Source organism: Primulina tabacum, chromosome 18 (assembly GCF_025594145.1).
Source record: "Primulina tabacum isolate GXHZ01 chromosome 18, ASM2559414v2, whole genome shotgun sequence".
Classification (NCBI taxonomy): Eukaryota; Viridiplantae; Streptophyta; class Magnoliopsida; order Lamiales; family Gesneriaceae; genus Primulina; species Primulina tabacum.
The window spans coordinates 26582594-26598458 of NC_134567.1; the positions used below are offsets into that span (position 1 = coordinate 26582594).

Consider the following 15865-nt stretch of genomic DNA (forward strand, 5'->3'; position numbering starts at 1 on the left):
CTAGTAAGCATGAGATGAGTTCAGAGTACCTTTGAAATCCACGTTCACGATATTGCTGCTGCAGGAGCACGTTTGATGCATGGAAAGTGGAGAATGTTTTTCTAACATGTCTTGATCAGTGACTTTCTCTCCACAAAGTATCAGTGTGGAACTAGTCTTGAATAATGCAGAGTTATAGTCACTTACGGACTTAAAATCTTGTAACCGTAGGTGCATCCATTCATATCGGGCTCTTGGGAGAATTACAGTTCGTTGATGGTCAAATCTTTCTTTTAGATTTTTCCAAAGCTCTCGTGGCTCTTTCATATTGAGATATTCGACTTTCAACCCATCATTGAGGTGATGACGGAGAAAAATAAGTGCCTTTGCACGGTCCTGCTGGGACATTTCATTTCCTTCTTTTATTGTATCTCCTAAATTCATAGAGATAAGGTGGACCTCGACATCCAAAATACATGATAAATAATTTTTTTCAGTCAAGTCAAGTGCTTCAAATTCAAGTTTAGTGATGTTCGCCATTGCAACTTAAAAAAATTATATAATTAGAATCATGACATAAATAGAGTAAAATTGCATTACTATTATTGAAAATAAATATTATAACAAATTATGCATGTTACTACTTTTACTATGTAATTTTGAAATTTTGTTATTCTATTTGTTAAACTAACATCGATGTAGGTGTACATTGAGATGTGCTCAATTAATAATTTATGTATCTATTACAAATTGCACTAATTACAAATTGTAGCATCATAAACTAAAGAAAAAAATAAAACTCTTTTATGCACAATTATTCTAAATACGTAAAACAAATATCACAGAATCCTGCCCAACTTCGTAAACATAAACAAGCCATATATTTCTTGAAAAGGAAAAAATCCAACACTTTGGACTTAAAGAAATTATAATAAAATTTATGTCTTAAAAAAAATTACTCTCACACCTAGAATTTCTCACACCACTGCTGCGGTTGTGAAGAATTATTATTATTATTATTATTTTGGTCCAATTGATATCAAAAATAGTGTTGTGATTGACTCAAAAATATCATAAAACTAGTAAATACTAGTATTCACACAATATTTTAGCGACTATTTAAATCATCAAAATCCAAATAATATAAATCTTAAATAAGCAATCCAAGATATGAAAAAACTTAAATCAAAACAACAATACATTTATAATCAATATTCTTCAAGAATATTGTCGAAACATATGATAGTTATCTAAATTCTTCAGGAATATGATAACATTATATTTTATATCAATATTATTCATAGATATTGATAGATCTTTATGATTTTAGATCAAGATTCTTCGGGAATATTGATAAATCTTATTCATCTATATTTTATTCATAGATCTATCAATATCTTCAACATAAAGTTGTGTTGTGCTACTTCAGGAGCATCAACATAAAATTAAAAGTTGTGCTTCTTCAGGAGCATCAATATAAATCTATAATTTGTGCTGCTTCGGGAGCATCAATATTAAATCTAAATATTGTGCTTTTTCAAGAGCATTCATACAAGAATAAGAATAAATTATTTATAAATTTTACCTTGAAGAGCACTCGTGCTGATAACGTGTTGTGAATAGTAGAGAATATAGAGAAGAGAGAATGATTTTTTGTGTGCTTTATTCATCATTGGAGACCTCTATTTATAGAGTAGATTTACAGAACTTGAATATGTAACAATATCAATAATCATCTATAATATCTTTTCTATAATAAAAAGAGAGTTATAAGTTTTTTATCATCTTAAAAGAGAAACATATATATATATATATATATATATATATATATATATATATATTGGTGTATGCGCATAAAATTTATTTTATACTAATGCAATTGATAACTATAATTTGCACACTTTTTACAAATATTTAATTTATAGAAGGTATTTATCGAGTTTTTTTACTTAAAATTTATTTTATACTAATGCAATTGATAACTATAATTTGCACACTTTTTACAAATATTTAATTTATAGAAGGTATTTATCGAGTTTTTTTACTTGTATATGTTTCTCTTTATATATATATATATATATATATCGATAGTATTGACTCGTCTCACAGATAAAGATTCGTGAGACCGTCTCACAAGAAACCTACTCAATTTTTTTTTATCTTTTATCATTTTGTTTTGTTTTGTTTTTTTAAAAAAGGGTGGTGTCAAACAAACATTTCTTATACATCTTTCTATTTATCTTGATATTATTTTGGCGATTATCATTTCCTTTTTCTGGTTTAATTAATAGGATTTTTTGTATGCAAATAAAAGTATAGGAACTTGCGCAAAAGCAGAAAACTGAAACCTTGGGACTCTTTTCCACACGTTGCGAACGCAAAATTCTTCTTCCTCCATCTCTTCTGAATTTTCAATCTTTCGGACTTTCTTACGCCTTCTTTTACTTTCTCCTCAAACAAACAAGGAATCCCATCTGCGGAAATAAAACAAGATCGGTTATTCAGAAGGCATTGCAAGAAGCGTAAGTCTCTTTTGTTCTTCAATCTTCTGGTAAAAGACTGCCTTTTTTTTTCTATATGTCTGTTTCTTGTTTCTCTTAGTTAGCTCATTGCAGTTGTTTTTCATTGATAATTATGGACGCAACTGTGATCTTCTATGTATTTTTACCATTTCTGTGTTGTGGCATTTGATAGCTGGATGCTTAATTATTGATTGGTCCTCTAATGGTTTTTTTCTTTTTTTGGAATATTTTACTGGATCCTGAAATTAAAATGGTGATTCTTTTACAGTAATATGGTTCTTTATTTGGTTAGTTTGCAAATGTGGCCATTTTAGCTTGATCGTTCTTCTCTCTTTGTTTGGTCTGCTTGATTGGTTAAGTTTTTACTGCATTTTTTTTAGGATGTGTCCGTGAGACTCGACAGGGAAACCGAAGGCAACCCACTGGAATGCGAAACTTTCAAATTGCATGCATATTGTCTTTTTTTTTTTGAGCTTCCATCATAAATTAAGCTGTTGCTGCACCAAATCCCTGAGTCGGCCATAATGCGTCTCTCTCTCGTTTTTTTAAAAAAAAAATAGTTTCTAGTTTTCTGAGTGTTTGTGGATCTTTAGAGATAGTTGTGAATATCATCTTATTCCTGAATTATTTTCAAGTGTTAGTGTATAGATGAAAATTGCAAAATCTCATTATACGGTGAAATCTCAGAAGATCTTTATTTGTAGACTGTATTCATGAGTGTTATTACCTAAATTCTCTATGATGAATTTTTTTTCCTCACCATGTTGTAGTCGATCAGAATTATCCGACCAGCTTTAGCTCTTAATTATCTTGCTCTAGCTATGGTTCTTGGACTGAGATCGAAGCACAAACGGGGTGCTTCAGTTAGAGTTCAGTACATTGTCCAAATACAGGAGATTAGGCCTTGGCCACCATCTGAGTCTCTTAAATCTGTTCAAACCGTTTTGATTCAGTGGGAAAATGGTGATCAAAATTCTGGTTCATTTATCTCTGTTGCTGGGGAATCCAATATCGTATTTAACGAGTCTTTCGTGCTTCCTATTACTCTTCACCAAGACAAAAAAGCTGGTGATAAGTTTAAGAAGAATTATTTGGAGTTTAGCTTATTCGAGCCTCGAAAGGACAAGCCTAAAGGACAACTCTTGGGGACAGCTTCATTGAATCTTGCAGATCATGGAGTAATGGATCATGTGTTAAGTATAAATGTCCCATTAAGCTTCAAGAAAAGTTCAAGTATTTCAGTCCAACCGGGTTTAATTATTAGTTTTGATCCTGTTGAAATGGATAGCTCTAATTCCTCACCTAAAGTTGGCTTCCTTGAATATGATGACAATAGCTCAGAAATCGCCTCTTTTACTGATGATGATGCTTCTTCACATTCATCAAGGGCACCTGGTTCATCAACCATCGGATCTCTAACAACTTCACCGTCTCATAACGAGAAGGTAAGCAAGTTTTCTTAAAATTTAATTCATATTGACATCTATACTTAGGCTACATTACTTATCTTAACGCATAATATTGATAATTCTTTCTACTCAATGTGTTTACTTGTACCTCGTGGTACTTATTTGAAGTTAAAAATGCAGAATGGTTATGGAAATGCTGGAATCGACTCTTTGAAAGAGCAAAACAAGAACTTAAGGCCTCCATCAAACGATTCATTATTTGATGCTAGGAACCATGTAAACGACCAGGTTTCATTGTCCAAGTTTTCTGACCGAAGCATGACATCTGTCAAGAACTCTGTTCCACCCTCCATTAGATCCTCTCCCTCATCAATAAGTTTTCGAGAGATACATACCAAGCCCAATAACATTGCAACAAGTTTTGTGAGGGGAAGTGTTTACCCCAGTTCCCATGAAGTTATTGCTAACATCAACTATAAAAGTAGCAGAAACACTCGGCAATATGTTGAAGACAAATCCTTCGAAAGATTTTCTCCTGAAGCAGTTGAAGCTGATAATTATAGAAAAAGCAGTTCTTCTCAAGATAAAGAGTTGCAACCAGAAGATGTTCTGATTGACTATTCACATGGTGGTGAAAGGCTACGAAAAGATATTCGATGTGATGAACAGATATCGGAAGGGACAAGCCATTCTCCAGGGAATAAGTTACTGTTACTCGATAAATTATCAGATGATAATGCGAAAAGACAGGTGACAACAAGAAGCGATACTCTTGATCCAAATAGAAAAGCTCCACTAGTTCCTCCATCCAGCAGTAACAAACCTCAGTTGAAGCATGTAAAATCCATCCAAATACACGGCACGGCTAAAGGGAATGGATTTCTGGCCGACTTTTATTCTGGGGGAAAAGCACCTGACCTCGATATATATAATGTCTATCACAAGAAAGGTAAACATAGCTCAAAAACTGAAGGAAAAGAACAAAAAAGTGAGCATTTTGACAGTAAAAATGAATGGAAAACCAGAATTGAGATGCTTGAGGAAGAACTGAAGGAAGCTGCAGCAATTGAGGTTGGATTATATTCAGTAGTTGCTGAGCATGCCAGTTCGGGAAATAAGGTCCATGCCCCAGCTAGACGACTTTCAAGATTTTACAGTAACATTTGCAGAGAAGGATCTCAAGCAAAGCGGTCTAGTGCAGCAAGAGCTGTGGTGTCTGGTTTGGTTTTGGTTTCTAAATCATGCGGAAATGACGTCCCAAGGTAAGTTTGTTTAGAAAATATTACATTTCTTTATATGCCTATCCAACAGGCATCCTTTTATTGTCCTTTTTCATGCTACTCATCTCACCAAATTTTTAACTGTTAGAACTCAACGATATATCATGATATTGATAATATCAAGATTTTTTATGTAAAAATGTTACAGGTTGACATACTGGTTGTCAAATTCAATTATGTTGAGGGCCATTGTCAGCCAAATTGCTGCTGAATTACCACATTCTAATGTATCACAAATAAAACATGATGGCCCTGAATCTGAATCAGCTAGAAGAATGACAAATAAACAGCTAGACTCTTCTCACATGGATGAGGAGAATACTAAACCAATTGAAGAATTTGATGACTTTGAGGATGTCTTGACATTCATTATTGCACTCGAAAAAGTTGAATCTTGGCTCTTTTCTCGGATTGTTGAGTCAGTTTGGTGGCAGGTCACCACTACTCTCACTATTTGCAATATGTTAAAAACAACTGAAAGCTCCCTGTTTTTTTCAGATTTTGAAGTTGAGAATTATTATTATGTTTCATTTGCTGCAGACCTTTACCCCACATATGCAGCCAAATCTAGCAAAAAGTAGCGATAGAACTAACAACAGTTCAGGCATGAAGAAATCGAATGGAAGAAGAAATAATATAGGTAATCATGAACAGGGAATCTTGGCTATCGAGTTATGGAAGAAAGCATTCAAAGATGCATGTGAAAGGCTTTGTCCGATTCGAGCTGGGGGGCATGAATGTGGCTGCTTGTCTGTGCTGGTTAGACTGGTACGTTTTATAAACAACCTTGTGAAACACTACCATCCCAAGTCGACTTGTGAATGTATACAGGGATATCCTTCACCAATAGTAACTAGTTTTCTAGGGGTGGATTAGGCACATGTCAAAGTGGTACTAGAGTGGGACCCATGTGTCTGTGCCGCCAAGATATGTCCAACCCCAGGTGGGCTTTATACGCACAACGGTGAGCCATGGGTTGGGCGTCTCCCAGCCCACGACAGTTGGTCAAGGGTTCTTGGATCAACTTATACAGTTGAATTACCTTCCCCGTATTAATTAGAAAATGTATTAATCTATGTGAGGATGTTTAAATTTTTATATAATTAAAGTCAATTTCAATATTTTAATCATTATAAAAGTATAATTTATGAAATCTTTTCGAGTTATTAACATTGTGATAAGATCAATTAGTACCACGTTTTCTAGGGGTGGATTGGGCTCGTCGTCTAAATTTTATAAAAACGTATTTAGAATTCAAACACGACAGAATTGCATTTTCTGTTAGGTAATGGAGCAGTTAGTTTATAGATTGGATGTTGCAATGTTCAATGCTATTCTACGTGAATCCGCTGAAGAAATGCCAACTGATCCTTTTTCTGATCCCATAAGTGATTCCAAAGTCCTCCCAATTCCAGCTGGGAAATCAAGCTTTGGAGCTGGTGTACAGTTAAAAAATGCTGTAAGTGTCAAGTGTGGAACCAACTGATGTTGGTTGCGGATCCTCATTGTTTGATATTAAACAATTATTTATGATTCGACCGAGCCTGATTGCTTTCAATGTAGAGTTTAAAATTCTTAATTTTGTTTTTTTTCTGCATTTATTGTAGATCGGGAACTGGTCCAGACGGCTCACGGATCTTTTCGGCATAGAAGACGAGTCATATGAGGATACTAACATTCTTGTTGATGGCAACAGACCAAAATCTTTCAAGGCTTTCAAGCTCCTCCATGCGTTAAGTAATCTCATGATGCTGCCATTTAAAATGCTTGCTGATGCTTCCACCCGAAAAGAGGTGACTCACCATCAAATCGAATAATATTATCTATGTTACAAGTGATCACACCCACACACGTGATCCGCATGGGATGTAGGTGAAACCCACATGCATGTCATGATTCTAGTGAATCCAAATAACATAGAATCTTTGGTTTGTAATCATCTACGGTTTCCTCTCTGAAGGTTTGCCCGACATTTGGTCCAACCCTAATCAAAAGGGTTCTGAACAATTTCGTTCCGGATGAATTCTGTCCCGAACCGATGCCACGCAACATAGTCGCTGCCCTAGATTCTGAGGTTGGTGCTGCCTCATATTCTACCATGTGATACCATCAAATTTTCTGTCATAGTTCAATGTATTGTTGTGTGCATTCTATACAGGTGTACAAGTTATTCTCAACTTGCAATTTTTTCTCGATTCAGGATACTTCTGACAGCCATGAGGATATGGTCACATTCTTTCCTTGCATTGCAACTCCCACAAAATATTCACCACCTGCCGCAGCTTTGTTAACTTGTGTGGGTGAAGTTGGAAGCCAAGTGCTTCAAAGTAGCAGGTTATCAACACTCAAGAAATCATATGCCAGTGACGATGAGTTGGATGAACTCGACTCACCATTGACTTCAATCATTCCTGATAGCTTCCTCGCTTCTTCTGCTTTAGCTAAACTCAGCTTGATGCCGAAGGAAAAGGGTGGGAGGAATGTCGTCAGATATCAGCTGCTTCGGGAAATATGGAAAGATGTTGAATAATACAGAGGGTATCTTTCATTTTTAAATCAAGATACGCGAGTAAATATTATATGAGAAAAATCCAGTCTCTTCATTGATCTGCTATATTCAAGTGATCAAATTGTATAATTCTCTGATAAATTGAATATTTCAAGGGAGTAATATTTGAAATTTAATGACAAAGTTGTAGCAAGTAACTGGAGTTGGGAGTATTTATTCAGCTGATATTCGAATCACCAGGAAGCAATCCCTATTTTCCTTACAATTGCTTCCATCTTTTCTGCTGGATTGATGCAACCTACAGATTGAGGACCAATGATTGTTTCATCTACTTTTATTCCTGCAAAATTGGTAAACGTAATGTGATGTTGCACACATTTTAACAAGAATAAACTTGCTCAGGGCATGCGGTTTGACATGAGAAAAATAGCTCATAAAGGGGAGAATTTACAGCTTCAATTGTGAACCATCTAAAGAGCTCCTTAACGCATCATAGTGCCCATAACCATGATACAATACGCGAATTGGATTCTCCTTCCCATATTCTTGGCCATATTCAGCAATAATCTTGACAGAATTAGTCCTCTTATCCAACATGTGAACAGTTATCGGAACCCTGAAAATGTTTTTCTTTCCCGTTAATTTATGGAATACATTTTCATCTAATAGCCCACAAGAAAAAGAGCATTTGCATTTTGTCAATTATTAGTGGGTTGCAACCATTATGATGATTATTATTATTTACCAAAAGGTCGAGTGCAGTACAGTATAGTTATCGGCACGTAATTCATATAATGAATTCTGTGGATGATTGTTTGTTGTTCAGTGCTCTTATTAACAAATATAACCATTTGGGATGATTAAAATGGGCGAATTTTCACTATGCACAAAAGGAAATATAAATGCAAACAAAAACCACTGAGAGCACGTACTGTAACACATGTGATGACATGAGCAGCTCAGGTTCCCCACCCCATACATGGGGCTGTCGCATTTGTGTAACATAAGTATCAAAATCACCTTCTACAAACCTGAGGATAAAATATATTGAAGTCGTTACCCATTTAAGAATTGGATAAGCAGTATGAAGTTACTATTCTATACTCAAGATACAACATGGTCGACAATATATTCCCATAAATGTTTCGAGTGTTTCACATTTGAACTTACTCTTATCTGAAGTTAAAATGCAAAGTTAATGGATACATAACTGACAAATGTGAAAGGGTCAGAAGTTTTCAGAACTAGTCCTTGAATTTTCCAACGATCAAATCATACCATTCAGAATCTTCACGCCTCTTGATAAATTCATCTGCGACCTGTATAACCAAGGAATCCTAAGTAAAACTATGCAATATAAGCAACTGAATTCCTTCAAAACAGCAGAACAGAAAGAAAGGATTTTGTACTGTTGCTCTAAGCTCATCTGCAAGTTCCCTTTCACGGTTTTCTGTTGGAGATGGCTTTCCTGCACGTAGACAAGCACCATGAACCACTGACCGGAACAAACACCTCCCATCGCCAGGTACACCTGCCGATAATGCAATTTACATTGGTGCAATTAGGCCTAATAAATTCTTATAATTAGAATCAGGAATTATGTCAATCAAATCTATGTAAATGTCTCATCAACTAAAAGATTTCAAATTGTATAAAACAAAAAATAACTCTTTATCAGTTGTATTCAGTGGCGGAGCCACATGGTAATACAGTCCAGGTGGCTATTTTAAAAAAATTATACGTAAATTTTGTATAATTTTGGATTAATATGATATTAGTTCAGGTAGATCAAGGTAAAATATTAAAAGATTTTAGAATTTAAAATTCTAACTCGGATCCATCACTGGTTATATTGAAAATATCGATCCATTAATTTGGACAAAATTTGTTTATCCAAGTTTAATGTTCAAGAGCTTAATATATGGATATCAAGTTATGAGATCATCAACTGGGAGGGAAAAAAAAGAAAAAAAGAAAAGAAGAAGAAGAACAGCACACATAACTTTGTTCAATTCATCAGCAAAGCAAACCCTTCCGAAACAATATATTTTTAGCAAAAAAACACCAGATTTTTATCACATACCTGAGCCTAGATCCATGTTAATTACAAGAATTTCCAAAAGCAAACAAGGAAATGGTAAATTGTCAATAATGGGGGAAAAGGCTCAAAGACGAAATTCATGCAGAAGAAAATTGAAACCAACGGAAAGAATAAACAAACGTAAGCAAATCAACTAAGCTGCGAACAAGCAAACCAAATATAAAAATAAAAAAAATTACAGAAAATTAAAATAAATAAGATTCAATCAAATACATAACGAAACCGTAAAACATACGAAAAGTCTTGAAACAGTTACCGAGCGGAAGATTTGATTTAAGCATAGGTACTTGAACAATAAACAGCGAAATAGCATATAAATTACGAATCGAAATCCAGAATTTTTTATCTGAACATACAATTAAATGGCGTTGATAATTCTGATAAAGAGAGGGAGGAGCTGTCACAGTCCGATCAGGATATTGTTTGGTTGTAAAGAGGAGGATTCAATCATTTTCAGTAGCAGAATCGAATTCGATTCACCGAAAGAGGTTGTGTGTACTCTCGTGGAGAAGACGAATTGGGTGAGGGATCCGGTGTGTGTTAACTGAGTTCCGCTGGAGTGGAGGGATATCGCATTTCATTGATACTAACTGTACCTCAGTCGCCATATTTCTGGACGTTGACGAGTAATTATAAAAAGTATTTATAAATAGGTAAAAACTTCTATGAGATGGTCTCACGAATCGTATTTTATGAGATATAACTTTTATTTGGGTCATCCATAAAAAAATATTACTTTTTTATGCTAAGAGTATTATTTTTTATTGTAAATATCAGTAGGGTTGACCGTCTCACAGATAAAAATTCGTGAGACCGTCTCACAAGAGACCTACTCTTGTATATATAGAAATTTTATAAAAAGTTTTATAAGTTGTTTTAAAAATAAGTATATTTTTTTAGATAATAATTATTTTATAATAAAAAATTATTTAAAAATAATTAATAAGATGTTGCAATATTTTATAAAACGTTAAAAAAAATTTGAGATGTCTTGCTAGTCAATTTTGTGACTCAACTTAACTCCCTTGTATTCTAACTTTGTGCATTATGAACGATGAAGCCATGGTTTATCCAGAAAATGAATCACTGAAATTTATTTCAGGACAAACGTCTCAAAATGTTTTAGGGGCTAACAAGGAGTTGTCTGTCCAAATATATTACATAAGATGAATTGGCTAGCTTTTAATTGTATTTATTTGGTTTATTCAAGACTAGGATACGAATCTAACCACAAAACCCCATGCATAGATTTATAGTTAGTGCAAGAATAAGCAACACTATCTGTCACCGAGTATAGCAGAATATTTGAAATGGTGACGAAGTGGTGAGGAAACGAGACATTTATCATGCAAGCTGCTCATGGAAACTCAGCCTCTAACAACCAAATATTCACATAGCTATGACATTTTCTTGAAAACAAAGATCTAGGGACTTCAAACTATGCTAGATACTCCGTTGATTAAAGTAGACTGTACACTTCTTCTAAGAGAATCGTGATACTAGAAAAGCCGAGGCATAATATACAAGGGAAGACAACTGAAGCCAGACATAAGGCAGTAAAATTTTCAACGCTGGTACACAGAAAAGCTCTTGTTCTTCCACCAAAAACTCAATGTTTTACCAACTTTTAGCCTCGAAATTGACTTGCAAAATGGCTTTGAATTTTGAGAAGGCAAAGCCATCTCACTGTTCTCGGGCATCGGTCGACTGGGAACAGGTGAAGGAACTCGTTTTCGCTGCTCCCGAAATAACATCAGAAGCTTCTGGGCTTTCTGTTTACCTCTAACTGTCCCATTTACAGAAATCAACACTAATGAAGGTATCGCTCCTTCTTGAAGAACCATTTCACAGCATTTGTCGCTCCTATTACATAATATCAGAAGACAGTCTGCAGCTTGTTCTTGTTCTACGGGCTCACCAATGTCCAAGATAGTAGCAAGCCTGGTAATAAGGCCAGGAGAGGCAATGATTTCATCTCTTGCAGATTTACTCGAAGCTAAGTAAATTAACATGGTAATGCACTTCTCTGTTGAAGAGTGGTCACTGGGATGTGTGATAAGATTGTGAAGGTCATCAACAATACCAGCTCCCAGAAGATGAGGGATATTGGTTGAATGACTGGAAATGTTGTATAGGGTGTGAAGGGCATCGATCTTACATTGCTCATCTGTTTCAAGTTTAAGGATGGAGATCAAGAAATAGACAGCTTCCTGTGTAGTCCCGATAATGGCTTTGGCCTCCTCGAGGCAGGAAAGATTTAGGTAAAGGGCAGTTGTTGCTCCAACAGAATCGGTATTAGCTATCATTTTCTGCAGTATTGGAAGCACTCCTGAAGCCAATAACAATTCTTTGTTTCTGAAAAGGGTGGAAACTGCGTAAACACGATGCTCATAAAATGTGATTTAAAGGTTATATAAACGTCTACAGTAATACTGTATGTATAGCTCATAAATTTTTTCTGCACTATCAAATAAATTTCAGCAACCAAACGAGTAGAAAGATTCTTTAAAGAGTTCGGATTTTATCGAAGGAATTTCAAAATCATTCGATACGGATGTTTGTATACCTGTTATTATTTACAGTAAGATTGAAGAGAGCCATTGCTCCTATTTCTTGAGCCATCCCATTCCTGTAAGAGACAGCAGAGTCCAAGAAATGCAGCAATGCCTCGACAAAACCATTAGCCCCCATATAAATCCTGGCTTCTTCATCATCTTTTAACAAGTGCCTTATCTGCTCCACCACTTTGCATTTCTCCATCAAGTCATCATCCTTCTCTAAGACAGCCAAACAATCGTGACATTGTTTGAAGGAATGGTAATCTCCACAATCCTCTTTTTGCACAGAAGTAGCTTCCAGTTCATTTCCTTCAACATCCTCAATGATACCACTGTCATTCAAAGGTTTAACTTTAACACCCTTGAACTGACACAAATCAAAACTTTCTAACGATTTTGAGTTTGCAGAGTCACTTTCGGATAACACTAGCCTCCAGTAATTGAGATCAAGTGATTCTGGTGGACCGTCTGGAACAGGAATCCCATTATTTTCACACCAACTAGCCACCAATCCTTTAACACAGTAATTGGGAGTCAAAGAAAGATGAGGGAGCTGCTGCTGAGTTTTAGGACAAGTGTTGTGACCGTCACTAAACCATTTTTCTACACAAACCCTTTCATATGTTTGCCCTGAAGCTACGATAACTGGATCATGCATAAGTTGCAAAGATATAGGGCACCTTAACTCTTCAGGGGGCACATGAATCTGATCTGATCTCCGGAAATTTGGCTTGAAATTGAAAGAACAGAGTTTCAAAAACTGCCTATCAAAAGCAAAACCATTACAGCCAAGCATGTTACCATCTTCAAAAGATCCCTGGATAGTAGGCGAGCAAGGTGTTGATCCTGGTGAGTCATCCGAAAATTCGCCCCTGAAAACCTTTGAGTACTTTCTCATGAGATGCATGAGATAAGCTATGATAGACTCCTTCCTTTTGTCGTCATCAGCTCGAGCTCTTTCCACAAGTTTCTTCAAAGCTCTTCTCTCTCTAAGTGCTGCTCTTGAAGAGGTGATACCGAGCCTAGATGCAGCCTGATGAAAAGATTCAAGCTCCTCGTTGTCATAAGAGTTACTGTTGAAATTTCTCCCTTGTTGAAGCAATCTAATAATATCATCACCTATTTGCTTCTCAATCGGATCAAGAGAAAACTCGATCCTTCCAAGTTCACCCAAAATCTCGGCGATCTGGAAAAAACAGAATACTAAAATTCAAACAAATTTCTAATAACTTAACATATAATTTGTACCAAAAATCAATTAGAACTTCTCTAATACATTTAAGTTAACAGAAGAACCAAATTCAAAATCACCTGACTGCCAATAGCTAGTGGAACAATATCTTCAACCCGTTTTAAACTATCCTCAAGTGCACATCGGGCTTTCTCAAATTTCATTACCACGGAATCTCCAGTTATTGCCTAACAAAGAAAAGGCAAAAATCAAGCCCGAACCAAATGTGATGGAGGGATTGATTAACAAATTTCGCATACTCTTACTAAACACAAACATGAGTTGACTCCATAAATTTTGGTAAAATACAATAATGGGAGATTAGGTTGTGCCAGCTACCATTTCGAAATTTGTATTTTTTTTGGTGCATAAGAAAAAAAATCGTTCAGAAGTGAAAAAGAATGAGTCATACCAAGTAAAATTTACTACATTCTGCACAATGCTGAAGAAAATTCTTGGTCTTTTCAAGTGCTATATGCAGAGCACATAGTGCTTGAATACCAGATGTGCTCCTTGGTCGAGCCGCCTCTAGATCAGGGAATATCGCCAACACTTTTGCATACACGGAACTTAGGTTCTTGCACATCTCACCATGTAACTAAACCAACAACGAGTATCAGCTAAGGTGAAAAAACCCACCAAAACATTCCAATATATAATAAATAAATGAACTACCAAAGAGCACATAAAAAAATTAAAACCCCAAACTTATTTGCCAATTGGCAAACAGCACATCTATGAAAACCCGAGATGTTCCTGCTGAGAATGCTATTAAAATGAGTGCTCTATGCGATCAGCGAGATGGATTTAAGATCAAATAAGAATTTGAACCCCTGTATCATTCCATGCGTCCACATTCTTGTAAATAAAATCATTCTGTAATCAACCCGAATTATTTCAAAAGGCATGGTCAAATAATAAACAAATCCTCTGCATTTATGATCCTACTCCATACCTTCGGTTCACCAATGGAGAGTAAATTTTCCTCAATCTCTGAAGCGTCCATGTCCAGCAAGATAAACACAGGTGACCTTTATGTAAATTTGTAAACCTGAAAAAAAATATTTAAAAACACAAAACTCAAAACACGAAGAAGGAGAATATCATTACAACGAAAATATGTTATTGCATTAACCTATGATGAATAATAATCATTATTCTACGCTAACTAATTATTTGAAATAGCATGCCAATAATGTTCCAATTACTCTAGTCACATCAGCTTGACAGACGAGATTCAAACTAAACCACGCAACCAAGTAGCCAGTAGGCAGAAGCATCAGCCCTCCAAAGAAAACAAACAATGCTAAATAATAATAATTTGAAAGCACAAAATGAGGGCAAAAAAAAAAGAAGCTAATATCAGTAAAATCATTGGCTGATTATTTGTACTAAATTTTTTTTTTCCGAACAAATGCCAAAGATTAGTCTTCAGCTGCTAATAAATGAATTTAAGGAAAACATAAGCATTAAATGTATGAGAATAATGCAACACAAAATTTTAAAAAATTCCAAAATTGTATAAATGCTTCAATTTCGCAAACAGAAAACATTTACATACCAGTTTAATGAAAGATGATCTTCAGTGGCTTCATAAAATTTTTAAAAAAAAATACAAAACGCGAAAACAAAAAATCAGCTGTCAATTCTTCGCACGTTCGCAATTTTTTTTCTGGATTTGGCACTCATATTTTGTTTTGGTGGCATAAAGAACAGAGGAGGGAGGAGGGAGGAGGAGGAGGAAGATAATAACGAGCTGGAAATGGTAAGGTTATTTTATAATATTATAGATAAAGGGGGAGGGAAAAGAGTTCCAATAAATTCAGTTAGGGGTAATTGGTTAGTATTTGATAAAATGTGGGTTGGATTTGTGAATATGATGTCTTTGGAGGGCGACTACAATTATAATCCCGATATTGGTTCCCGGATCGGCCGACGGTTGCGGGCCCCTACACTTTGTCTGCTTGTGGATTTGTAATAAATGTTTCCCGTGTCAAATTTGACCCGTCGACAAACTCGACATAGTATTATTTTTAGAAAATTGTTATTTAACTTCATTTTTATTATATACATTCTATTTATAAATAAATTTTGCTTACATAAATCATATAAGATAAAGTGCCAACAACTCTTTTATTATTATTAATATATACATCTAACCCATAACTCATTTCAACTAGAGGATATTTCTTGTGAGACGGTCTCACGAATTTTTATCTGTGCGACGTGTTAATCATACCAATATTCACAATAAAAGTAATATTCTTAGCATAGAA

At 35.1% G+C, this 15865-nt stretch overlaps 4 protein-coding genes across 14 annotated transcripts; 1 reads left to right on the top strand and 3 right to left on the bottom strand.

Annotated features, from left to right (window-relative positions):
* On the bottom strand, positions 1-519 carry LOC142532431 (uncharacterized). The gene has a single exon (XM_075638733.1). The coding sequence runs from the start codon at positions 517-519 to the stop codon at positions 1-3; it is 519 nt and encodes a 172-aa protein (XP_075494848.1).
* Positions 520-2298: 1779 nt separating this feature from the next.
* LOC142532178 (uncharacterized) lies at positions 2299-7720 on the top strand. Of its 8 annotated transcripts, XM_075638449.1 has the most exons (10): positions 2300-2530; positions 3272-3946; positions 4091-5172; positions 5339-5624; positions 5731-5803; positions 5840-5958; positions 6476-6649; positions 6798-6983; positions 7151-7264; positions 7391-7720. In XM_075638449.1, exons 2-10 carry the CDS (start codon positions 3323-3325, stop codon positions 7718-7720), a joined length of 2988 nt encoding a protein of 995 aa, XP_075494564.1. In that variant the 5' UTR covers positions 2300-2530; positions 3272-3322. The 8 variants fall into 8 exon arrangements, with proteins under 8 accessions (XP_075494566.1, XP_075494565.1, XP_075494564.1 ...); XM_075638451.1 differs by lacking the exon at positions 6476-6649 and having other exon boundaries at positions 2299-2530; XM_075638445.1 differs by having other exon boundaries at positions 3280-3946; positions 5731-5958.
* Positions 7721-7898: 178 nt separating this feature from the next.
* LOC142532180 (OVARIAN TUMOR DOMAIN-containing deubiquitinating enzyme 4-like) lies at positions 7899-10419 on the bottom strand. Of its 3 annotated transcripts, none has more exons than XM_075638455.1 (6): positions 10057-10419; positions 9109-9230; positions 8978-9018; positions 8632-8730; positions 8151-8315; positions 7899-8039 (listed from the first exon to the last, which is right to left on the bottom strand). In XM_075638455.1, exons 1-6 carry the CDS (start codon positions 10079-10081, stop codon positions 8024-8026), a joined length of 468 nt encoding a protein of 155 aa, XP_075494570.1. In that variant the 5' UTR covers positions 10082-10419; the 3' UTR covers positions 7899-8023. The 3 variants fall into 3 exon arrangements, with proteins under 3 accessions (XP_075494570.1, XP_075494569.1, XP_075494571.1); XM_075638454.1 differs by having other exon boundaries at positions 10036-10419; XM_075638456.1 differs by lacking the exon at positions 10057-10419 and adding an exon at positions 9783-9979.
* Positions 10420-11025: 606 nt separating this feature from the next.
* LOC142532179 (U-box domain-containing protein 6-like) lies at positions 11026-15319 on the bottom strand. 2 transcript variants are annotated; one of them, XM_075638452.1, is made up of 6 exons: positions 15151-15319; positions 14545-14640; positions 14002-14187; positions 13670-13777; positions 12367-13544; positions 11026-12155 (listed from the first exon to the last, which is right to left on the bottom strand). In XM_075638452.1, the coding sequence occupies exons 2-6, from the start codon at positions 14593-14595 to the stop codon at positions 11366-11368; spliced, it is 2313 nt and encodes a 770-aa protein (XP_075494567.1). In that variant the 5' UTR covers positions 14596-14640; positions 15151-15319; the 3' UTR covers positions 11026-11365. The 2 variants fall into 2 exon arrangements, with proteins under 2 accessions (XP_075494567.1, XP_075494568.1); XM_075638453.1 differs by having other exon boundaries at positions 15246-15265.
* Positions 15320-15865: the final 546 nt, after the last annotated feature.

Bases quoted from the DNA above. Each gene is read 5' to 3' on its own strand.
- LOC142532431 (XM_075638733.1), bottom strand. From the start codon at position 519: ATGGCGAACATCACTAAACTTGAATTTGAAGCACTTGACTTGACTGAA.
- LOC142532178 (XM_075638445.1), top strand. From the start codon at position 3,323: ATGGTTCTTGGACTGAGATCGAAGCACAAACGGGGTGCTTCAGTTAGA. The intron at 5,173-5,338 runs GTAAGTTTGTTT...AAAATGTTACAG, and splicing joins TGCGGAAATGACGTCCCAAG to GTTGACATACTGGTTGTCAA. The intron at 5,625-5,730 runs GTCACCACTACT...CATTTGCTGCAG, and splicing joins TTGAGTCAGTTTGGTGGCAG to ACCTTTACCCCACATATGCA.
- LOC142532180 (XM_075638454.1), bottom strand. From the start codon at position 10,081: ATGCTTAAATCAAATCTTCCGCTCGGTAACTGTTTCAAGACTTTTC. The intron at 8,731-8,977 runs GTATGATTTGAT...TTTTATCCTCAG, and splicing joins AGGCGTGAAGATTCTGAATG to GTTTGTAGAAGGTGATTTTG. The intron at 8,316-8,631 runs GTACGTGCTCTC...AAACATTTTCAG, and splicing joins ATGTCATCACATGTGTTACA to GGTTCCGATAACTGTTCACA.
- LOC142532179 (XM_075638452.1), bottom strand. From the start codon at position 14,595: ATGGACGCTTCAGAGATTGAGGAAAATTTACTCTCCATTGGTGAACCG. The intron at 14,188-14,544 runs GTATGGAGTAGG...TTGTTGGTTTAG, and splicing joins TCTCCATTGGTGAACCGAAG to TTACATGGTGAGATGTGCAA. The intron at 12,156-12,366 runs GTATACAAACAT...CACCCTTTTCAG, and splicing joins CTTACTGTAAATAATAACAG to AAACAAAGAATTGTTATTGG.